Consider the following 24156-nt stretch of genomic DNA (forward strand, 5'->3'; position numbering starts at 1 on the left):
AACACCCAGCCCTCCATGCTGGTTTAGGATACAGAGGGCCCATTTTGACTTTGCATATGAGCCTGGGGAAGGGCAATGCCTCTATTCTGTCTGGAGCTGCGCTAAATGAGGTCTTTACCCAGAGAGTGAATGTACAGTCAAGCTTTTAAAATCATGCAGCCTAACAAACAGCTTTATTTACTCTGCAGTGCTGGGGCTTGCTTGCTGTAGGAGGGTCGTGCAGCTGCCATGCTTGGAGCTTCATTGGTTTTGGCCTTTCTGGGTGACGCTGATGGCACTGTGTTGCAAGGAGGCAGGTGTGGCTTCTACTGAACCTCCCCTGAATCACAGGATGAGGTGGCTGGTGGCCGAAGGTGCAGGTTTGCTGCTCGAGGGTTCAGCCACTGCATGCTGCACTAGAGAGGGGAGGCCCCAGGCTTAGCTGCTCCTGCTGAGGCATAAGTGCTCAGCTTCCTGGTTAGCCCTCTTGCTTCTGCACGTCCCTTGAGGTGTCCCCTGCCTTTGCTGGGTGGAGATGAGTTTCGACCAGGCTCTGCTTCCCCCTGGTGGACAAGCGCTCCTGGTGCTGCTTGAGAGCCAGGCCGAGTCAGCCAGGAGCAGAGTGGTTCTGATGGTGGTTGTGGCAAGCGGGTGCTGGAATCAGCTAGCCACAGAAGAGTTTCACTCGTGCCAGTAATTCCTCACTGTTACTGGCACCCGTGAATTACAATATTCCTTACTACTTACTGGGGATGAGTGAGTGCTGGGAGGGCCAGAACTATACCACTGCCATTGCTAGCTCATCCTTCAGCCTACAGTTTTGATTTGCACTGATGAGCACAGCCTCCCCTGCTTTGGGCTGTTAGCGGACACCTTTTGTTCATGCTGCTGCTTCTTCTGTCACAGTTTGTATTTACTCTTATCTTCCTCCCATCTGTGCTGGCTCTCAATAGTTCATCATCCCTTTAAACCATCACATGGATGACAACACTGAAAACAGAGCAAGGAGGGCAGTGGGACTGCTATCCTGCCAGCAGAGAGGAGCACTTGGGCACAAGTGCTAACTGGAGCTAGCATGGGTGATGAAGACAAAAATCAAGGCTGGAAGAAGATACAGGTACTCTGTGCCTTTTTCCCAGCTCCAAGCTGCAGCTGCATGGCTATGCAGACCCCAGAGGCCATGGGTAGGCAGGGGCACGAGGGGAGCTGGACAGGCACTTGATGCCGTCTTCTGCGTTGTGGCTGCAGGGTGCTGACAGCCAGTAGGCAACACCAACCCAGGGCTCAGAGTAGGTTTGAGAACAGATCTGGGGCTCTCCCTCAGTCAGCACACTGGGCCCAGGCCTGGCTCATCTAGGTCAGAAACAAAAGGACACTTCTGCAAGCAATAACAAGTGGTTTATTTTCCTCAGAGGGCTGGAGGAGAAGTGCAGAGACTCCCTCCCACAGCAGGCACCACCCACACACACATGCAGTCAGGGATGGGCAGGCCCCAGGCTTGGGCTCCAGCCAGCAGGGCCCAGAGGTGATGCACGTGGAAGCCACAAAATATAACAGGGCAACGGGGGGTCACTGTGGTAGGAGCAGAGATAAAAACTGTAGTGAGGAGCCCTGGGGCACGGTGCTAAGCTGAGCAAGGGGTGCCCCAGAAAAAGGGCACATGGCCTTTCTCCAGGGGTGAGCACCTGGGCTCCCTTTTCCACCAGGGAGGACCTGGAGGAGAAGACAGCCAGGCCCAGACCACAGCCTCCTTGGAGACACCAACAAACACAGGCAGAGACAACATGTAAGGCTGCAAAACCTTATGTGTAGCCCTCCCCAGGGCAGCCCCTGCAGGCAGAGCTCCCGGTGCCACCAGGGACAGTGGCTGTGCGCAGCTCTCCACAGGAGGGACGGCCTGCCTAGCCCACCAGCTTGTTCCACAGGATAGTGCTGAAGAAGGAGTGGGACTTCAGCTTTGCCATGCCACCTCCTCCAGAGCCCAAGCGCTGCTTTGGGTTGTACTGCAGGAGCTGCAGAGAAAGAGGATGGGACAGCAGGATGAGGAGAGAGGGGACTCTGGAAAAGTGACCCAGGCTGGACAGTAGCTAGTAGCCCTGTCCTCCCTCCCAGCCACTCAAGCCCTTCACCTCTGTGAGCAGTGAGGTAGCAGCCAGGCTGAGCCCCTCTGGCACATGCAACTGGGTGTGAGGTTGAATCCCTGAAGGGTGGTTTTGGGACAGCGGCTGCAGGAAACAGAGGGTGATGGTGAGCAGAGGCACTGAGGAGGGTAGGAGTACCCTCATGGCCATGCATCCCCAGTCCTACACAGCAGGATTTAAAATCCAGGGCCCTGAACACCCCGAGACCAGGCACAGGCACTTGGAATCTCATGCCTGAAGCAACCTGGCACCCTCCTGGTACCTGCATGGCAGGGAGCCCTTGAGCTACAGCATCACCTCCTCCTCCCCTCTCCTTGCACAGCTCCTCTGCCTCTTACCACTCCTGTCAGCAGCTCATACAAGAGAGAGCCAAAGCTCCAGCAGTCAGCTGCTTCAGTGGGCTCTGCAATCCCCCCAACTTCTGCAGAAAGAGCCAGAGAGGCGTTAGAGCTGGAGGCAGGGAGCACCAGTGGCTGCACTGTGCAGGGCACCTCCTGCTGCCCTTACCTGGGGCACTGTACAGCTGTTCCCGGGCCTGGCTGCAGCACTGGGGCTCCACCTCTGTCCACTGGCCAAAGAAGGTGAGACGGATGTGACCTACAAGGCAGCACCAGAGGCAAAAGCAGGGCAATTAGCACAAAGCCAGGGACTTTGGTTGGAGCACAAAGCCAAGCACTATCCCAGCAACTGGGAACAGGCAGGGCCCCTGCCGTGCCCTGAGCACAGAGGCACTGCACATCCCCTGGACTCCCAGTGCTTGCCCAAGCAAGCCCACAGACCTCAGTACAGGCTGTAGTGAGGAAAGAGTCATCTCTTAGGGGGGTGAGGGGATAACTTGACCCTTGCAAAGCTTCCTGCATTTTTCTTTTCCCAAGCAATTTGTGCCTCTGCAGTTTGCCCCAGGTGTTACCAGCTGAGCAGGAACTTGCTCTGACAGTGGTACCCGTGGCTCCCAGTGATGAGGCAGCTCCAAAACACCCAATCGTAACTACAAGCAGGGAAGAACTGCAGTTCCACTAACCTCAGGCACAGCTCAGCTGATTTCATCTGTCTTGCCCATGCTGGGATTTCCCAGCAGCCAGCCCCTAATTGGGCGCAGGGGCAATGCATTCCTGTGGCTACGGCCCCCGACTCTCTCGCTGCAGAGCCAAGTCTTGTAACTGCTTGGAAATCCCAACCACGACCACATTTCCAGGCTCAGAGACACCCAAACCTCCCCAGGCTCCCCGCCTCCCACAAGGCAAACCGAAGGAAGCCCATGTGCCCTGGAAATGGAGCAAACGGCAGTCTCCCAGCGGGGAAGCCAACCTCCTCCTTCCAGGCAGCAGCCTCGCACTACCTACCCGCCGCATCGAGCAGCAGGTTCCTGGGGTTGAGGTCTCGGCACAGCACGCCCTGCTGGTGAAGCCCCTCCAGGGCCAGGAGGATTTCAGCTGCCCAGAGCCGCACCTGCTCCTCCCGCACGGCCCATGCCCTGCGCCCCTGCCCCCAGGAAGCCAAAGCCCGGCACTGTTCTGATGGCGGCTGCTGGCCCAGCCCTCCGTAGGCTTCCCGCGCCACCGGGCCAGGCCCGCGGGGCTGCACAGAGCCGGGCGGAGCAAATCCTGCACGAAGCTGCCTCCGACCCGAGGTCAGGAGGGACCGAGCCCCAGGGACCTCAGGCACCTGCTGAGGTGACGGCTGGGCCCCTCTCGCAGTGTTCAGTACAGGCTGGGGGAGCCGGGGGCCTGGCTGGGAGGCTGCTCTCTCTGACACACAGCCGGTGCTGCTGGTTAGGGAGTCCCAGGGGTAGATGACCGGGCCGTGGCTGGTGAGGTGGCTGGGGCCTTTGGCTGGTGCTGCTGGAACACGGTCCGTGGGGATGGGAGTCTGCTCCCGAGGGGGTGAAGCGTCAGTGTTTCCCGGTACTCGGTGGGTTGTGGAGCCTGGGAAACCACTGCCTGTCCGAGCAGAGAAGATGGAGACTTGGCTGCTGCTCTGGGAGCTTCCCACACCGTCCTCCCTGCCAAGGTCCCTGAGGGCTTGAGCAGTGCTTGAATCTGCAGAGCCCTGCTGGACGTGGTACTTGGAGCGGAGGTGAGACCACAGTGTCTCTCCTGGAAAGCAGAGAGGAGAACAAGTAACAGGCAGAAAGCATCCCTGGTTCCCCCTCTGCAGACACAGCCAGTTCAGGGACAGGGACAGGCCATGGTCCACACACTGGGGACATGGTCAAGCATCATTAATCGCCCCTGCAGCAGAGCTCAAGTCCATGCAGAATACACGCACACACCATGTTCAACCTCCCCTGGGACCTAGCACACCACTGTAGCAGCCCTGCTGCCCATCCTACACAGTCTCCTTGATTCCAGCTCTACCACTTCCACCACATGTTAATACATGCCCTTGACCCCACTGCCATCCCCATTTTCCTCCTGTGTGACGGAGGTGCCAGAGAGCTCCCACCACACAGCGCAGAGCCCATGGGTCAGCGATGAGCCAGAGAGCAGCGAACCCTGAGCCCGCAGCACCGTGCCAGGGCTTCCCAACCTCACTACACTCAGCTGCTGTCTGCAAATTCATCCTACCGGAGTGCACAAGGATTGAGGCTGTTCTCCAGCACATCAGCCTGCATTTGTCATTGCTGGACTCCAGCTGCTGCTCTCTACACATCCATTGAACCAGCAGAGAGTGAAGCAGCTTCTTGGGACAAACCTCCACATTATCAAACTTCTTTACGAGGATCTGGGACAAGCCTCAAGTTTACCTCCATGTTGTACCAGAACCCCTTTATGCCCCAGTTCTCCATTTCCTCTCTTTGGTATGAACTCAAAAGCCAGTGTGACCTCTTCTTTTATGACAAAACAAAAAAGTTTTATAAAGCTCTTAGAAAAAGATTGTTTTGTTCTACACCAGCCCAGTGAATCACCTCATTTGGTTCTCCTCTATCAGCCTCCTGTCATGGTCAAACAATGCCAGTAAAATGAAGACATTTTTCTTTTTAAGACTCTGGTCCCCATGAACCCCTTTACCTCAATGCATGACCTTTCCCTCCCATGGGAGTCAGTTGTCCTTAAGGCTAGTTTCCATATAACACACGCACCCCCTTTCTCCTTGTAGGTCTCTACAGGCCCATTTCTAGTTCACTTCCCCAGTCAGCTCTTACCAACCCCCCAAAATCCCCAGTACAGCAGAGCAGCTCCTTCCCCGATGTCTCCAAGCCCTGATACCCACCACCTATCTATGAATAAGACAGCTCGTGCTGTCACTATAAAAACCAGCCCCAAAGCAGCAGGAGAAATATATTTGAGATTTTAAAGAAAGGGAGACTGGGGGTAAGAGCAGGATGCCTCACGGACGGAAAGCAATGCTGTCCCCACTCACCCTGCACGTGCTCCAGGTGGAGGAAGATGGAGTCCTCGCTCACAGAGTAGCACAACAGCTTGACCATGAAGGGGACCCCATGAGGGATGATGGTCTGTCGCTCACGGGTCTCAATATGGGATTTGGGGAGGCTCTGAGGAGGTACAAGTAGATGGTAGGGACTCCCTGCAACCTAGCACATGGCAGGGCAGGAGGCCAGCCAAAAAGGTAGCATGCCCTATGACTTGTACTAAGCACACCTTGCCCACCTCACCCATGATCTGTTTCAGGGACTGGCCCAGATTCACATGGTCATAAGGCTTGGCTGGCAGCATTACAAGGCAGAGAAACAGATGACTGAGGAGAACCACTTCACTTATGGAAGCTTTATGAACATGAATTTCCTTCACCACCTCTCTGAGCTGCTATTTTTTGGTCATCCCACCTGCCCCAGGCATCTACTTGGGCAAGGAGGCTCTGCCAGGACAGGGACAAGCAGGAAGATGAAACTGAAAGCACCTACCTTAAGTATAAAGGTCGCACCAGTGGCAGGATCCTGGACGATCTGCACCTGGGAGTGGTATATACAATGGTGGTCGGAAACAGTGACTGCTCCCGCCCCAACACACAGCCTACAGGAATGGCCCAAGGGACTCAGCTCTGGAACTGAAACAAACTCCTACCCAGCTAGAGAAGTTTGGTGTGCTCAAACCCCTGCTCTTGAAAGACAAACCACAGGTTGTCAGCAATGAGGCAGCCATGCAGCAGAAAGTTAATAAAACCAAGAGGTGGCTCCCATACCACTTTTGCTTCCTTCACAAAGGAGGGCTTCATGCTGCTCCTGGTGGGCTATGTGAGGTGTGCTGAGCTACCCACCTGCACCTGGACAGGACAGGACAGGACAGGACAGGACAGGAGGACCACATCAGCCCTCACAAACTGAGATGTGTGAACACAGAGCAGAGCAGTGTGTCAGTATGTGCATGGAGACGGTAAGCCTGGCATCTTTGCTCCAAGAGCACGAGCTACTAATTAGTTTATTCATGCAAATAGCTTGTCTTCTGTGGAAGTCTAAATTGTCCATAGGAGTCCACCATTGAGGTACCTAGGCATCAAGCACAATTCCATACATGGGAAAGAACTGGGTGCATTAATCTCCTTGTGAATATCTTGGGAGCTCTGGTAAGCAGAAGTAATGGGGACATTAACAGATTTTCCAGCTAACTCCTAAAGGGCCTTGCATCCTTGCCTGCCAATTTTCCTTGGTGGGAATGGTGTGGATGTATACCCTCATGCTCCTTGGTGGGTGTGCAGGGTCCCAGCACCCCCACCCCGGCTGCCAGGACGATCCAGCTCACACTGGTGCAGGCCCAGCCTCACCTCCCCAGTTCCAGGTTGAGTCGTTACCTTATCGATCACTCCCACCACCTTGCACCGTCTCAGGTTCTCCACTGCTGAGCTCAGGGTCCTGATGGGCCGGAAGCGCAGGCTGCTGTAACCCTGCAGGCAGTGAGAGAAGAGCATGAGGGACATAGAAATGTTACTGTCCGTGGCAGCGGGTAGGAGAAGTCCCTGCATTTTCCAGGGAAGGCAGCAATACTGCCAGGCTGGTCAACATTCAGAGGCAATGCTCCCATGGCCATGGTTGATCCCTAACATCAGCTGGACCATTTTCCTGGCCAGCTCCTGGATTTCTGAAGTTTCCAGGGAAAGCTTGCACCTGCAGCAGATGCAAAATCACTCCAAAATTTGGACCTGGACAGAGACTGCTTCAGCACTAAGGAGATCTGTATGGATATGGAAGGAAGTTGCCTTTCTCCCCTCATCCTTCTCACCAGGCCCCAACTCTACCTGCCTCACTGCCTTCTCACTTCATTAATCACCTCCTTCCACAGTGCAGCAAGGAGCCCTCTTTAGTTTCCAATCCAGAAGGGAACAATGATGGGAAAGACAATATTTTTAATACATTACAAGGTGGTTCCCCCCGGCAGCTTCAGTCCAACCAAAAATGGCCATTTTCATTATGGTGGCAACAAGCTAAACGTACACCCCAGAGGGTGGGGGTCCTGGGAGCACCCCAGACAAGCTAGGCACACCTCAGCTCTTTGACCCAGGCAGGGTGAAGGGCTGTCAGTTCCCTCACAGCCACCAGCATGCCAGGACACTGCAGCTGACATGTCTGCCATTTTATCTACACCACCTTATGGTGGCATCTGGCAGAGGCAGTCAAAGAGGCTCACTGGGGCTGCTTTATGTGTGTGTGTGTGTCCCAGGTGTCCCAGTGCCACAGATCCGCTGCCATCCCACCCAACTCCACCCCAAGCCAGCCCCTCACCGTGGCGGCGGGGTTGCTGCCCTCTGCAGCCCGCTGGAGGTGGCAGTTGAAGATTTCCTCTGCACGCCTCAGGTACTGTGTGATCTTCCGCTTCACGGCCTCCCGGCGCTCCTTGTTGGGGTCAACTGCGGGCAGTGCAGAGGGCGGGCATGAGAGGCTGCATGCTCCCCAGCGGTGTGCCCTGGTCCCCTGGCCACGCTCCCCAGAGGGATGCCCCGGTGGTCACGCTCCCCAGAAGGACGCCCTGTCCCATTGCTATGCTTCCAGGAGGGATGCCCTGGTCCCATTGACACATTCCCCGGAGAAATGCCGTGGTTCCCCCCAGCCTTCTCCCAGTAGGGATCACTGGCCCCCATGGCCGCAATCCCTGGAGGGATGCCCCGGTCCCTGGTTGCTCTCCCCGGATGGATGCCCCAGTTCCCCTCCGGGGAGGCCTCACGCACCCTGCACCCCGCGGAGCAGCACGTCCACGCCGTTCTGGTAGTGGTTGAAGGCCTCCTCGTAGTCCTCGCTGACGTCGCGCTCCAGCGCCAGCCGCAGCTGCCGCGCCGCCTCCACCAGGTAATCCCGGCGCCCGCCGCCCTCCGGGCCCGCCGGCGAGACGCGGCTCCGCAGCTGGCCCAGGTAGACGCGGGCCTGCGCCAGCGCCCGGGAGCAGGGCTCGGCCTCCGCCCGGCTCATGGTCCCGCACCGGAGACAGGGACCGGCAGCATCCTCCGGCGGGCGGGGAGGGAGGGAGGGGCGGGGCCGCGGCCCCGGAACGGCGCTGATTCGCTGCGGATGAAGTCATCACCCCCCACCCTCCCCGGCGCGGCACCTGCGGTCCCGGACCGGACCGGGTCCCGCTGCTGTACCGCCCCGAGGCCGGGCCCTCACCGTTGGGTTGAGGTGCGGTGAGCGCCGCCGCTCCGCTTGCTCCACTGCCGTCGTTATTCACCGTTAATTGTCCTTAATTAACAAAGCTCCCGTTGTTCATTCAGCACTGCCTTTGCCACCGTATTTCCTTCCTCCCATAACACGTAATTAGTTGCGCTTTAAATAGGCTTTGCCTTTACCTGGTGTGCCTGTTTCAGCAGCTCCCTGCTGACCCACCCATCATTTCCCATCGCAGGCCACGGGTGATTCTTTTTGACCTGCATCCTGCAGGTGGGTGTCATTGTTCCAAAGCCCTGGGCTCTTGGCTGTCCATTGTACCAACTCCCGCAGGCCCATTCAGTTTTACGTACTTATTTCAGATCTATGGAGGGGGGAGAGCTAGCACAAATGCACTAATGCCTAAGCGATCCGTGACGGGTAGTTTTCCTCAAAGGTCGGTATTGGAACCAGCGCTGCTTGTCGGTAACACAGACAGTGGGACTGAGTGCACCATCAACAGGTTTACCAATGACATCGAGCTGTGTGGTGTGGTTGACATGCTGGGGAGAGAAGGGATGCCAAAGAGAAGGGCATTGACAGGCTGGTAGGACCATGTGAGCCTCATGAAGTCCAACAAGGCCAAGTACAAGGTCGTGCACCTGGAACTGAGAATGGATTGAGAGCAGCCCTGAGGAGAAGGACTTGGGGGTATTGCTGATGAGAAACTCAACATGACCTGGCAATGTGCACTCACAGCCCAGAAAGCCAACTGTACGCTGTGTTGCATCAAAAGAAGCGTGGCCAGCAGGTCAAAGGGTGTAATTATCCCCCGCTCTAGCAGCACAGAGCAAGGACAGGCAGACAGTTGCTGGTCCGCTCAGGTGGGTGAATGGGTGCTGGCCACAAGACTCAAGGGCCAGGAGCCCCATTCTCCTCAGAGCAGCAGGGCCTCAACCTGACCCTCATGTCAACAATGCCTGCAATGCCTGACTGGAAGTCCCTGGGACTAGGAGGGTGCCAGCCCTCTCCCCTCCATCAGGGACACACAGGGGCCTTCACTTGCCAGTGAAGCCACATTGAAACACCCCCTGGAGCTGGAGGGAGCCCCAACACCTGGAGATGCAGCTCCCAAACCTCCCATGCTGGCAGTAACTTCTCCTGCTCCTGCCCTGCCAGAGCTGATTCTTTCATCACTGCTGCAGCAGGACAGCCACATCCCTCCCAGGCATCCAGGTCCTTAGTGTGCACCCCAACACTCCATGCCTGAAAACGCTCACTGCCAAGCAGCAGCCAAAGAAGTGATGCCAAATACCAGAAGCTGTTGGGCAGGAGTTCATTTGAATTATTTTTTAACCTTAATCACTACTCTTGACAAGCTTACTTTTATTAATTAACATCCTCGGGTTTATGTAACTTCTTTTTTAAAGGTTTAATACTACTGTGGTAAAACTTTTACTGTTAAAACCAATGCAGAAACCATCATGTAAATCCCCCAAGTGCTGCACACTTCTCCTTAGCCTCAAAGTGCAACCAGCCAGGCTGAAACAGCATGTGAGTGTGGGGAGAGCCTGCACAGACCAGGACTGGCCATTGCAGTTGGATGCCACATGGCCCACATGGCCCCTGAGTGGCATAGGAAGGGGAACAGCAAGTTCCCCTCATCCATGAAGCAGCCAAGGAGAAGCTTCCTGGAAGATACGCCCAGCTGCACGGGCACAACTTATCCAGTCTATGCATGCTGGCAGCACAGAGGTTCACATCACCCCAACACTCACCCTTTTCCTCCCAGGGTATCACTGCCCCAGACCCCACATCCCTGTGCCCTGTGCCAGCCACAAGCAGCACCAGCATTACAGCTCTGAGGGAGACTGCCCTGACTACAGGCTGCTGTGTCAGAAGCGGGGAAGAGCTGCCTTGGATCCTAACACCTGCTGCATCAGGCTCCCTTGTTCCTCAGCGCAGGATAGACTATGGGTCACCTTGTTTGATGGTAATGCTGAAGTCTTTGCACATCTTGCCCTCCTGCCCTCTGCTTGAAGCTTTCAATAATAACCCTCGATTTTGTTTTAACCCCATGCTAGGGGTGCTTCACAAGCATGCTGATGTCCAGCTTGCCCTTAGGGTTTCCAGCTATGGGCACTGCCCAGGTGCAACTTGCAAGGAGCAGCACAGGATGCATTTGGCAGCCAGCACCAGTTCCCTGTAGGAACAGGAAAGGGGATAAGAGGATCCCCAGGAGCACTGCTAGAGGCACACGGAAACAGGGGCTGGCCAGACCCAGGCAGAGTGGGGAAAGCAGTAAATGGCAGCAGCCACAGCCACCTCGGTGCGGGCCACCAGCCCTCTCCACACCCCAGAATGATCCTTTCCCCCAGGCCAAGTGAATGAGACCTGGTGGGATGTTTCTTGGGTGGGAAGGCCCACAGCAGCCTGCACCCCCTACCCTAACCTTCCATCAGCCCAACAAGGGAGAAGGAAAGCCACAGGACAGCAAGTGAGGTATGATGAATAAGAGGTACTATCTCCATGTTACAGTGTGGTGAAGGGTATTTCCCCCAAGGGTCTCCCAGTACCCACCTGAGCTCCAGCACATGGGTATCCCCCAGCCTGGGAAGCAGCCTGGTCCTGACCCACTGATTGCCCATCTCCAACGAGGGCAGCCTCTTGGATGCTGCAGGAGTTGCTGCTGGGGACAAGCCCTGGGCCATGGCAGGACTGCCCTCCTCCAGCCTGGGACAGAGCCCACGGGAAGAGCCCTGCCTGCAGGCAGTTGCTGAGAAGCAGTCAGGAGTGCTCACAATTCCAGCGCCTGCATCCCCCCACCAGGTTTTATTGAGCAGGGCAAGGCTAGGATGTGGCTGCAAGTATGTGAGGAGCCCTGGCAAGCCCAATTCCCATTCCTTCCCCTCCAAGAGGGCTTTCCAGGCACCCTCCTGGGCTGCCCCATGCCAAGGCTCAGACGGATACAGCCCTGCAGTCTTGACTGCCCCGGGTTTCCTTCCTCCCCAGCTGCAGGGCACTGTCAGGACAGAGCAGTTCTGCAGCTGCAGCCCTCCAAGCCTCCTCCACCCATCCCCATGATGCTGTCCCCAGCCAGCTCCAGCAGCACATCCACCAGCTCCACTCCTCATTGCCCGCAGGATGCCCTCAAACACCAAGATGCTGCTTGAGCTCCTCATCTTCAGCCCCAGGCCTGGTCACAGGTCCTTTTGTCCTGCTGCTGATGGTGCAGATGGGGTGAGCGGGTCCTCAGTTGTAGGCTGCATTCCAGCCACGGCCAGGCAAGAGTCCAGTTAGCTTTTCCCTGCTGGAGTCCTGCTCCCCACTGCTGCATGGCAGGACACAGCTCCACAAGTTCCTCACACCAGGGGAAGACACTGCTGGCTCAAACCCAAGCAACAGGGGCAAGGCCAGGGGCAGAGCGGAGGCTACCTGCGTGGTGTGCCACATCTGTAAAGAGAGCATGGCACAGGTGAGCACTGCTGGGACTGAGGAACACCAGGACCTCTGGGCTCACCCGCTGTGCCCCAGGTTCCCCCTTCTCTGTGCTGAGCACCTCCTGCACCAAACCAAAGCAGCAGGGACCACAGACAGCCCCTTAACAGGGAAGAGCAAGGGGAATGGGTCTGTAGGTGCTGGCTGAGACCTGAGCAGCAGGCTTCAGAAAAAAAAACAACAGGGAAATACAACGTAGAAGTGTCAGCCATAGGCACCACACCCCAAAAATGTATGCAGTGAGAGTCCAGCCTGCTTTGTTACAGCAAGCGGTTTGAAGAGTCAGCTAAATGTAAGGAGGGAAAGGGCAGAGTAACCCAAACAATGACCAGCCAAGGACAGCAGGAAGGACACAGCTGACAGCAGGATGAGGTTAAAACTGGAAATTTAGGGATCCAGGAAATCCAATGTGGTCTGTGATAGTGATAGAGCTACATACCAGCAAGTAACTCCATCCATCCATCCATCCACACCCTGGATGGGACTGGCCAACTTTGAGCAGCTGAGCCTGGAAACTACTGAGCCTTCAGTAAGAGGCCCATTTCCCTGCAGCCACTCATTGTCCCTGCTGTACTGCTTTCTCCTCTGCCTGCTCTTCACAAACTCCTCACTGCTTACAGTGTCAGTAAAGACCTAAAGGCTTAATGAAGCTGTTCATCCCAAAGAAACAAACCCACAAGACACCACCCATACCTGCCCATGCTCACTTACAGTTCACAGCCTTTACGTCTCGTCCTCTCTTGTCTTCTCTTACCTCGGCCCTTAGGTCTTCTCCTTTGAAAGGAAAGGACCACAAGAAAGGCTGATGTGTGATGAGACACACAACCCCAGCCCGTAACACTGCCCCTGACATCACTTACCTTCCCAGCCTCATCAGGTCCTGACGGGGCCTGTGGGATAGGAAAAGGACAGTGAAGCAGTTACTAGGGCAATGCTGGCTGTCAGGCTGCTTCCCCAGTGTGCAGCACAATCTACCTGTTATCATTCATGCTTGAACCAGACCAAATACAACTTCCTTTCATGTTATCATCCCCTCAGACAGGAACTGACTGCAGTAGACAGACAGAAGACAAAGACAGCAGAGGGGCAGGGGGATGGTCAGCTTTGGCAGCTCCCCCAGGGAAGTGACATTCTGCCCATGAGGTTGGGAAGCACAGATTCAGTTTCAGCTGCTCTCAGTGACAGCTTTCATAGCTCAGCTGGTTAAACAACATGCAACGTCCTGAGTAACATGTGGGATTTGCTGCAAAGCCTCAGTAGTGGTTCTCAGACAACAGCCACAACATACTTGGCTTAAGCATTCAATATAGATGGCCAAGGCCAGGACATCCACTGCACCCACACTGCATTTCAAAGGGAAGCACTATAAAGGCATGGAAGGCAGCTTAGGGAGAAGCCAAAAGGTGCTGCAGAAGCAAGAAGTCTACAGAGATTCAAAGGCAGCCTGCGCGAGTGCTTGTAGGAGATCCCCTGGGAGTTACCCTAGGTAGGAAAACCACAACAGGCTCAGGAAATTCCCTGCACGGAAAATAGCTGGAAGCAGAGCAAGAGGGGGGAAGTAACACATGTGCCTTTTCCTACTCTCCCTTCTGCATCCACCAGCAGATGCTTCAGAGACAGAGTAGGAATGGACAAGCCTTGGGTCTACTCCAGCACAGCCGCTTTTACAGCTGCAGGGGAATACCAGCCCTGGGATCCTCAGGCTCTTCTTCCAGGCAAGAATCTTGTGTCTAACGGCTGCCCAGCAGGACACTCAATCCCCAGTTTTCGCAATACTGGATCACCCTGGGGTCATGATGGAGAGCAAGTGCCAGGACCCCCCCCCCCCATGCAGGTGGGGTTGAAGCATACTTGTGGCAGTGACCATCTGTGAGCAGCCCCAGAGCTGCTCCTGGCTCCCAAATCACTGCAGACCCCAGGCAGGGGCCCCATCCTGCCCGAGCTCTCACCGCTTCTGGGAACAGTGAGCACCCCAAGGTGGTGTCTGTGGCAGGTTGGTGCTGCACATCCATACCAGGCTGGCACTGCACATTTCAAGCTTTCATTTGTTAGTTTGGATGTAAGCCACTGCTCTGCCTCCCTGGATGGATGGGGCAGCCCAGCTCTTCAGCTTTCTCTTTGGGCCACAGTCATGCTCAGGTATGGCAAGCCATGGAGGTCTCTGCTGAGCCACCACCAGGCACCTGCCTCAGAGCCACCGGCCTTTCTGTTACCCACAGACCAGAGGATTACATGCCAAGCACACCAAGGCAGCTGTGGGGTTGGAAGGCACAGACACTGCTGCTCACAGAGCCAAGGTGCACCAGCAGCTTTGGCCTTCAGGCAGAGCATGGTGGAGGGAGGCCGCTGCAGAAGTACAGTGCAGGCTGCACCTGAGCAAGGGCCAAAAGCACCAGGAAACAGAGACAGCAGGGAGAAGGGGGTTCCAGCAGAGCCAGGGTGCCCCCCTCAGCTCACACAGGGTGAGCTGGCAGGGTTGCTCTTGCTGGAGGGGCACAGGGGTGCAAAACCAGCCAGGGGGGTCCCTACCTGCACTCGCACTGCTTGTGCTCGGTGAACACCATCTCCACGTAGGGAGCCTCCCCATTCGGCTTTATCTTCAGGAGCTGAAAGAGGAGCAAAGGTTACTTCCCAGCCAGCGGCAGGAGGGGGCTGGAAGGGCTCCCACGGCGCTGCCTCGTCACCGCAGCCTCTCGGGCAGACGCATGTCTAACCTGTTCCCCGGCACCTCCGGCAGCAGAGGCTCCACCTCCACATGCAGGCAGCACCGGCCAGGCCCAGCCGCCCCTGCAGCTTAGGAAGCTCTGCTGGTGTTGCCCCGTGTCTTCAGGGCTGTAATTTAAGCCGTATGTTTTTGGGATTTCTCAGCTTTAGAAGAGATTTCTGTGTCCCTGCCTTTGTGGAGAGCTTTCATGCATTTGACCACTTTGCACATGTCCCTTCTCTGATGGGAACACTCATGTTTTCCAGACCATTCCCATTGCTGTTGCCTCCTTCCCCTGCCCCTCCTTACCACAGCACCGAGCCTGGAATCATTACCACAATGCCTTCCCAGCCCAGAGCTGCAGTGTTTGCCCTGTTACATGTCAGTCCATGACCCAGCCCAGAGTTTGGGTTGGACATCTAGGAGCTTCACAGGGTATGCTCATCAGTGCTGTGATCTATGGTAGCTCTTGTGGAAGTACCTGGCCTTGCCATCCCTCACACAGCCATCTCCATGGAGGGAGACCTGTGCATGGGGAGCTGCCTCTGTTTATGCCAGCTCTTGCGCCACTTCAGTGGCGACTTTTTTGGAGACTCCAACCTTCCTTCAAACACACGTTCAGCCTCCAAGGGACCAAATTCACTGGTGATTTATTGCAGGCACTCTCTAGTCCATCATCCATGGGCAGAGCAGAGCTTTTCTCTGCTACCTGAAGCAGGAGTGGGTTGATCCCTGGCAGCACAACGCAAGGACTGCAGTGTGAGGACAATGGCTGCTGGCACACTGGGAAAAGGTGACTAGCAGCATGTTTGCAGTCCAGGATCTCCCACCCCACTTCACACAGCTCACACAATGGGGGCTGTAAACGTAGCTGGTGCAGCCCTTCATGCTCACCATGCCCCCAGCACACACTCTCTGTCAGCACCACCACAGACATCTCCTGACACATAGAGCCTTGCTTCTCTCTGTGATTCAGGGGCAGCATCTGCTTTACCTCACCAGGCAGAGTCATGGGTACCTGGGACACCCGCAACCCCACTGCAGGATAGGGAAGGTTGGAAAGGTGACAACAGTCAGCAAGAGGGACCACACTGAGGGCAAGGAAGCAGGAGGCGAGGCCAGTGCCACCAGGGATGTCATCTGGCCTCAGGGACAAGCCCAAAGAGCAGGCAGTGGGACCCTCCCGGTTTGGCATGTTGTGAATAAGCCTTGCCCCTGCTATCCATGCTGCTACGATGCCTGGAGGATGTGAAGCTGCAAGTTCACCCTCTCAGTTATTGGCCAGGAGGCCACCACATCCCTGGTGCAGCCACAGAGCCACAGCAGCAGCATTTACCTGCATGGTGACCGTGCTTGTTTCCACAGGGACACAGCGGAGACCCTCATCCCCACAGCAGCCTCCACAGCGCTGCAGGGAGACGCAGGAGGGTCTGAAAATGTACTCCACCTCGTTGGGGAACTCGCTGATGACGTCCACCAGCTGCTCCAGGGGCCGGCAGAAACTACGGTTCCAGATCTCCCGAAAGGTCAGGACTGCAAGAGACCGGGGTGAGGGGCTGTAAGGAGAGACCCAGAGAGGCTGAGCCCAGCCGGTCGCTGCCGGGGCAGGTGCAGCAGCCGCGGTGGTGTCCTTCCATCACGGGCACCCAGGGATGAAGAGGACCCCCTTGTGCGCCAAGAAAGTCCATCACCTCACTGGCGGGGACACAGCCACCGCCATGGGCTCCGTCTTCACCTGCCCACCAGCTCTGCCTCCTCCTTCTCCGCTCTACCCCCTCGCCTCCCTGCCCAGCAGCGCGGCAGAGAACCGTCCCTTCGGCTTCCCAGAGGGAAGAGCAGAGGGGAGCCGAAGCAGAGCGCAGCCCTGCGCCAGACTTGCCGCCTCCCGGCGCCCAGGGTGTTTTCCTGGGCAGGAGCACACCTCTTCGGCTCCCGCGGCAGTGCCGGGTGCCGAAAGCGGGGAGCGCGGGCTGATCCGAGTCCCGGCAGAGCTGCCCGCTGCCCGCCCGGGCGCTGCCGCGGGGCTCCACGAGGGATAACAGCCCCACGCGGTACCGAAACCCGCCCCAGCCCTGCGCGCATCCCCCCCCCCGCCCCCCCGCTGCCGGGACACGGGCTGCCGTCCGCTGTCGACTCACCGGCCGGCTCCGCGCTGGCGGTCCCCAGCGCCTCCGGGGCCTGCAGGGAGGGAAAGGCGGGAGCTGGCTGGGCTGCACGGGGGAACCCACCGCCACCCCCCCACCCAGCGCCGACAGCCGTTGCACCGGCGACCACCGCCGCCGCGGGCAGCGGCACCGGGCCGAGCCAGGCTGCTACCGCCCCGACCCCACTCCCTCATCCCGGCTCTCACCGGGGCAGGAGGCGCCCCCAGCGTCGCGGCCACCAGCAGCCTCAGGAAGGCACCGAGCAGCCGCATCGCCGCTCCGGCAACGACTCCGCGCCGCCGCTACCGCCCCGCCGCCCCCGGCATGCCGCCCCGCCGCCGGGCCACCGGCCCCACCGTCCCGCCTCCGCCGCCGCCGGGCCATGGGAGCGCGCTCCCCTCAGCCGCCCTATTTCACCGCTGCCGCCCCGCCCCCGCCCGCCCCGGCCCCGCCGCGGGGCGGGAGCAGGTGCCCGGCCCCGGGGACGGCCAGTGCCCCCCGACGCAGCGGAGCCCCCGCCGCCAGTGCCCGGCACCGGACATTGCCCCATGGGGCTGTCCCGGCGCTTCTATGGATTGGCCTGTGACAGGGGCAATCCCGGAGGGCGGGAAGCACCGGCGCTCTGTCGGGGCTTCTCCGCTCGCTGGGTTCCCCGGACCCTGTTTGCCTCTCCCAGGTTCAGCGTGCGCTGCCCCATGCCGATCGGTCCACCCCGTGCCCACCCAGCAGCCCCCTGTCCCTCCAGCCACCCCATTCCCCCCAGGGTGCCCTGCACCTGCCTAGCCAGCTCGTCGAAGCCCTAGCAGGGGGTTCCAGCCCCTCAGCCCGAGGGACAACATCCCCGTCCTGTCTGCCATGGGGTGTCCCTCCCTCTTGGGGGAAAAGGGGGCACAGTGGTTCCCTGGAACAGATCAGGTCCAAACCCTGCTGCCAAGGGTAAACCCAAAGGAACTCTATGGCCTTTTCTGTTCTATTTTTAAGTCCCAAAGGCCAGGGAAGCTGGAGCTATGAGAGGTGGGAAGAGAAGTGCCAGCGGGTCCCAGGGAAATAACGGGATGTGTGTCCCTGCCAGGATTCACGTTTCTGCTCTGGGAGAGCAGGGAGGCTGCTCCAGGACTTCCGTGCCCACCTCTGTGTAAGGTCTGTCCCTGCAGCATGAGGACGCCAGTGGCTTGTCCCCAGTCCTGTGGGGTCTGTCCCCAGGGAACGCGGGACGCGCCAGCTGCCTGTCCCCAGCCCCGCCGAGCCATGCAGGTGGCAGCAGCTCAGGCGTCAGCGGGAGCTCGGCTCTGGATAAGAGCGCTGAGTGTGTGAGAAAGCTGCTGGAGCGGGGCCTGGCAAATTAGCAGGAAGATGCAGTGGAGATAAGCGCACAGACACGCCGGCTCCGCCGGGGGTCCGGGAGCGCTGCAGTTCATCACTCAGCATCAACAGCACAGCGCTGCCGGGGAGGCGTTCGGTGCCTGCTCACGCTCTTGCCCCTGGCTGGACAGCGAGGAGCAGCTAACAGCCTCACCACAAGGGCTGGAGCGTACCTGTGCTTTCCTTCTGCCACCCCATGGACCCACCCGGGCCAAGGGACCCCGCCACCACCTCCCCAGGGATGGTTTTGAGATGGAGGACGAACAGAGCATTTCCTTCCACTCGAGAGCCCGGACCAGAGGCTGCCTGAGCAGCAGCTGCTGCCAACTCACTGGACAGACAGAATCCTGTTATTGTGAAGACCGTGACCACACGGGGCCTCACGCCTGTCCTTGCTGGAAGGTCCCTCGGGGCCACCTCTCAGACACAAGGCCAGCCTCTGGCGCTGGAGCAAAGGGCTCTCCCCCAGGAGCCGTGTGGTTGGGGAGACCAGCCCTTAATTGCTGAATGCAATCCTGTTCCTGGTCTGAAGCTATTTCCTCAGAGGCCATGGATAGAGTTTACATTCCTGGGATGAGCATCCCCTTTCTAGGCAGCACGCACAGAGACAGGAGCAGAGAAATAATATTTGGAAACTGGTAACCTGTGACCAGCAACATCCTCCTGCAAATGGGAGAAACACCCAGCTGGCCGGGGCCATGGCTGCTCGCTTTCCCCTCCGCCGTGCTCCTTCCCCGGGGGCTGAGCCCACCCTTCCGCAGCTGCAGGACGAGGCTGGAGGTCAGCGCTATAAATGCACCAGCGCGTCCCTCGCACTGCCTCCCACCTGGCCCTGGGGAGAAGAGCTACGCACTTTGGGAACAAGGGACAGAGGAGGCTCAAGGGACATAAGGCAAATAGAGACATTTCCTTAAAGGGCAGATGCCTCCCCCGTGGTGAGCCCCGTGTGGCAGCTGCGGGCTGAGAGCATCACCTCGAATATGCCACTGCTAGCCTGTGCCACCTTCCTGCAGTGCTGCGAGGGCAGCGAGTGGGGAAGAATGGGTGTCCTTGCTCTGGGTGAGTACTGGCAGTCCTGTGGGGACAGACACCCAGCTAGCTAGAACCTCACCATGGCACAGCCCTGCCAGGGCGCGGGCTCACCTCTGTGTCTCCTGCACCTTCTGAGTGAGGGCCCTGGGCTGCCCATGAGCCCTGAAGGAGCCCCACACAGGCAGCTGCTCTCCCCCACGAAACCTTATCCTGCTCACCACGGGTGAGGTCCCTCTAAGTCCTCTTTTCCATTAATCTGCCCTATTTGAGCAGCAAAATCCCATCACAGGCACCTTCTTCCCTGCAAAATCCCACGTTCAGCATCTCAGATGAAAAGAGCCCAACAAAACCTCGTCCCTGCATCGCTCTTAAGCCAACTGTAGCCAGGACCTCCTGTGCCACCCCTAAAGGTTTTAGGGAAAACCCCTGAGATCCTCTGGGCATTATTTCTGTGCTGCTGTTATTTAGGACACCGGAATCTGGTCAGAAGCCCAGAGGCTTCTGCCAGGAAAAGTGCTGTATCCCTGTGCTCCATTGCAGGGCACAGCCACCCCCTCAGGCTGCTGCTGCCACTCCTGCCCAGCAAAGAGAGAGTCCCACCTACAGCTGCCTACATCTTGCACTGTGATGGGAATCCGAGGGTCAAAGCAGCATTAATACGTAAAGCACTGGGCTTCCCATGCATGCCTTTCATCCCAAAATGCCTGTGTTTCACACCCAGTGTTTCATTTGATTGCTTTCCCCAGCCCTTAGACTCTCCTAAGCTCCCCAGTAAGTGAGCACTGAGGACTTGGTCTGTAGCTCAGGCTGAGATAAACCAGCTCAGTCTTCTGCAGGCTGTGTCTCTGCAGTGGGAATGGAAGGCAAAAGGCAGAGGGCTGGAGACTGGCTGCTTGGAGCTGGGTGTACCTGCACATGGGAATGGGGATGAGCATGGTCTGGGAGGGGCTCTCCTGGCACCAGCCTCTCCGCACCGGGAAACCCAGGCCTTTCTGCCAGCGGATTGATGCTGATTTCTTCCAGGAAACACGGGGCTCACCAGCACCCTTGCAGGCATGCAGGGCTGCACCAGTGATTCTGAATGGTCAGCGCTGCTCCTCAAGGAAACAACCTCCAAACAACCTGCATGACACCGGGGCCTGAAGAGCTCCCGGAGCCAAGCTGTGGTGGCAGCACATCCTTTGCTCCTGGTGGCTGTGGGGTCAGAGCCTCCTCCCGGCCCAGGTGCGCAGGGGGATGTGTTTGTCGAGGGGCAGGCTGACAATAGGGGGAAATGGGCCATGCTGCTCACCCCGATGGTGGTGGCTTGCAGCCCCGGCCGCTGCTGCCCGCAGCAGGAGGAAGCGTCCGGCCTTAGTCAGCCCTGGCCGCACGTGGCAGGAACTCTGCTGTTTGTTTTGGTTCCTCAGGAGGGGAGTTCGGCCTCCCCAGGGACCGGTGACCAACACCACAGGCACCTGACAGCACGGCACGGCCCCGTGTTGGGGAGACTGGGATCTGCACTCCCTGGATTCCAGGCACCAGGGCTGGCCCAGGTCAGGCACAAGGTTTGGAGAACATGGGACAGGCACCAGCACTGCCCAGGAGGGCTCAAAGCGGGAGACCTGAGCAAGAGGAACCTGTGGCAAGGCCTGGCTGCTACTCCCAGGCACAGCTTAAATCCCCAGCGACACAGGGACAATGGCACCAAGGAGGAAGTCCTTGAGACCACCAGACCCGAGCCCTGGGAACCCGCAGCCCTCAACAGCCAGCCTGTGCTCCAGAAACACGCTGATGGCTGGCTGACCCAGTACTGCTCAGCCTAACGCTCCGTCTTTCAGTGCACGGCTAGTTTAGTGTTGAGGCTGAGCCTGCGCCTGGGGCAGTGGCCTCCCCACCAGGGCAAAGCTGCGGGTAGGTGCCAGCAGCAGATGGGAGGGTTAATAATGACCAGCCCTCAGTCAGCGCTGCCCACTGGGGAGGTGACAGAGAGCACACGCTGCTGGGCACAGTGCTCAGTGGCCACATGGGCAGCCCCATGTGGCAGGGACCATCCAGGCCAAGGGAGTTTGCAGGGGAGCAGAGCCCGGCAGCAGGGTGAGGCACTGGGAGCTGAACCGCAGCCCCAAGCATACGTGGGTGCCTACAGGTAAACGTCTTGTCAGCGGGCTCCTGAGGGCAGGCAGGTACCGTGCCAAAACAGCCCCTTGCGCACAAGGTGCTGAGAGTCTGGGGTGGACATGCAGCACCCATGGCACGGCTCAGCATGAGCTCCTCGCCTGGAGCCCTGAGTGGGAGCAGAGGCCCCAGGAAACCTATGGGAATTTCCTTCTGGCAGCTGCAGAGCTCTCTGCTTGGGAAAGCCCAAACAAGCTGTGGCCAGGACAGGCTGGTGCAGCAGTCTCTGTGACCCTCCACTACTAGCAGAGATGAAACACCTCAGGCCCACATGGGGCAGGAGGGATGGGGTATGAGAGCTCTGGGATAGATGGGGTTCTCCCAGCAGAGCAGCCCCTCTCCCCAGGGAAGAGGCAGAGGTTACTTTTCCACTGGAGAACCAAACATACTCTGCACATCTACCATATTTCATCTCCCCGGGGAAAAAGGCATTGAACAGAGAGCAGAGAGGCCTGGGCACGGATCACCCGCTGCTCTGCCACTGCCCCTCGCCTCCCAGCTCTCCTGGCCCAGCCAGCCGGTGGGCAGGGGCTGCCAGGCACTTTTCTCCCCTGCCAAACTCGAACCCGCTCCACACCCAGCCCAGAGCTTCTGGCTGCTTATCGTGTGGATGCAGTGCTCCTGCTTTTAGCTGTCATAATATTGACACAAAGCAAAATAATAGTGATGGCGAGACTCTGCCTGCATCTGGAAGGCAAACAAGTGAGGAGACAGGGAGCAGCAGGCTCCACTATTGTATGGAAAGAGCCAGCAGCCCGGGCTGCTTCCAAACTCTGCTTCCCAGCATCATGCCTAATAAGGGGGGCAGATTTGGGATTCGGGATTCGGGGGAATGCAGGCTCTGCAGCACGCTCCCCTCTTCGAGGAGCGAACGTGTGCATCGGCAGGGCTTCTCCCCAAAGGCTTTCCCAGAATGTGGGCGGAGGAGTGGCTCATCTCTCCCTTTCCATGAAACCTGGCAGCCGCTGAATAGCTGCCATCACCCGCAGCAGACAATGAGCAAAGCGAGCCCGGGGCCAGCTGCAGCACCGGGAGGCAGAGGAACTGCGGGGAGCTGGCCGGTGACCAGGAAGCAGCCCAGACTGCTGGTGTCATGGACCCCTTGGTAACCATAAAGCGGCTGGCCGTGCTTTGTCTTGCCCCAAGGGCCTGGCTTCCTGCAGCCACACCAGCTTTGCTCAGCGGCTTCTCTGAAGCCGGCCTAGAGGGACGGGCCCCGGCATCACCGGCCAGCATGCCACATGCCCTCTGAGCGGTGACAGTGTCACAGCCAACACCGGTGCGGTGCCACCAAGCTTTCCGAACCACCGGTGCCTTTGGTGGCACTAAGCAAAGCCAACGCCTTTCCCAGGTATGGAGGCCCAACACACCATTAGCAGTGCTGGGGCTGGCACCTCCTGTCCAGCCCCGCACTGCACTACCTCGTCCCTCGCTGGGGCTTGTTTTCCTACATGACATGCAGCGACTTCCCACACTTCCCTCGCCTCTTCCTGACCAGCCTGGCCTTTGAACCGGCTTCTCCAGCTGCTTGCATCCCGAGAGGAGACCAGGGGAACTGCCATAGATGAACGAAGCAACAAGTGAAGTTCCATATCCAGGGGAGGTGATGAACGCCAGCTTCCCATGCCTCTCCCAGGGGCCAGGAAGGGTGAGGGACACCCCAGCCTGGGCTGCTTCCACAGTGAGCCCTAGAAAACCCCTCCTGCTTCCAAACCTTGGTCTCTATTTTTGAGGCTCCATAAAGGAGGGGGGCATGAATGGCAAACTTGCTGTCAGAAGATGGTCCTGAGCCAGATTCAGAACCACCTACTCGTTTCCCGTAGGGAGCGTGGACTCTGTCAGTACTGCAAGGGTCTGGCTATGGGCTCGGGCTGCCTGTGGGTGCTGTGCTGACATGAGGATGAGCCAGCAGCCGCTCTCCAGGCAGACAGGCACACGTACATGCGGGCTGCTGAGCAAGAAGCTGCATCAAATCCTTCACTAACCTGAGGTGCTGAATCCATCCTATAACTCCCCGTAGCAAGCCCTTGGCCACCCAGGCGGTTGCAGTAGCCATGCTTCCCTGAGGATGACCAGTTTAGGGGACAGTTGTTACCAGGGTCATCAGCAAAGACCAGCAGAACACGTGCCCTAATACCTGCAGTGTCAGCTGTGAATTTTAAGCATGCTAAAACTGCCGATGACTCAGGCAATGTGTGCGTGCGCCTCCAGACCCACAGAGCTGAGCTGTCCAACTATTCACATACCTGCTTTTGATCACCAGCTGTTTGTTTGGGTTTTTTGTCTTCTTTCCCTAGAAGCTTGAGTTTTCAGCTTGTGCATTCAGCACGCAGCTCAGCCCACCACTTCCATCCCCTTCACTTACTAAGTGACCTACTTTCTCCCCTGTAGCACACAGAAAACACTGGTTTGGGCTCCCTCAGCCCTTCAGCAGATTCACTCCTGCCCCCTTACAGCCCAGCCTCCACACAAGGGCTCTAAGAGTTTTGGGCTTGAGTTGACCCCTCCAATTTTGTCTCAGATCTTTTAGCATAGACTTTCTAAGAGCAGCCAGTCACACCAAAGATACCTTTGGTGCATCTTCCTCCTTAAGATTGTGGTCATGTGCCC

General features: G+C 57.9%; 2 protein-coding genes across 3 annotated transcripts; both read right to left on the reverse strand.

Moving 5' to 3' along the window:
- Positions 1-1427: 1427 nt before the first annotated feature.
- On the reverse strand, positions 1428-8548 carry RPS6KL1 (ribosomal protein S6 kinase like 1). Of its 2 annotated transcripts, XM_062624197.1 has the most exons (10): positions 8241-8547; positions 7798-7922; positions 6870-6962; positions 5986-6033; positions 5484-5616; positions 3464-4216; positions 2628-2717; positions 2459-2541; positions 2109-2204; positions 1428-1991 (listed from the first exon to the last, which is right to left on the reverse strand). In XM_062624197.1, exons 1-10 carry the CDS (start codon positions 8476-8478, stop codon positions 1881-1883), a joined length of 1770 nt encoding a protein of 589 aa, XP_062480181.1. In that variant the 5' UTR covers positions 8479-8547; the 3' UTR covers positions 1428-1880. The 2 variants fall into 2 exon arrangements, with proteins under 2 accessions (XP_062480181.1, XP_062480190.1); XM_062624206.1 differs by lacking the exon at positions 2109-2204 and having other exon boundaries at positions 8241-8548.
- Positions 8549-11452: 2904 nt separating this feature from the next.
- PGF (placental growth factor) lies at positions 11453-17364 on the reverse strand. The gene is made up of 7 exons (XM_062624220.1): positions 17202-17364; positions 16990-17029; positions 16188-16384; positions 14677-14753; positions 13008-13037; positions 12859-12921; positions 11453-12102 (listed from the first exon to the last, which is right to left on the reverse strand). The coding sequence occupies exons 1-7, from the start codon at positions 17265-17267 to the stop codon at positions 12081-12083; spliced, it is 495 nt and encodes a 164-aa protein (XP_062480204.1). The 5' UTR covers positions 17268-17364; the 3' UTR covers positions 11453-12080.
- Between the last annotated feature and the right edge of the window lie 6792 nt (positions 17365-24156).

The sequence above is a fragment of the Pezoporus occidentalis genome, unplaced genomic scaffold (assembly GCF_034315485.1).
Source record: "Pezoporus occidentalis ecotype Australia unplaced genomic scaffold, CSIRO_AGI_Poc_V1 ctg108, whole genome shotgun sequence".
Classification (NCBI taxonomy): Eukaryota; Metazoa; Chordata; class Aves; order Psittaciformes; family Psittacidae; genus Pezoporus; species Pezoporus occidentalis.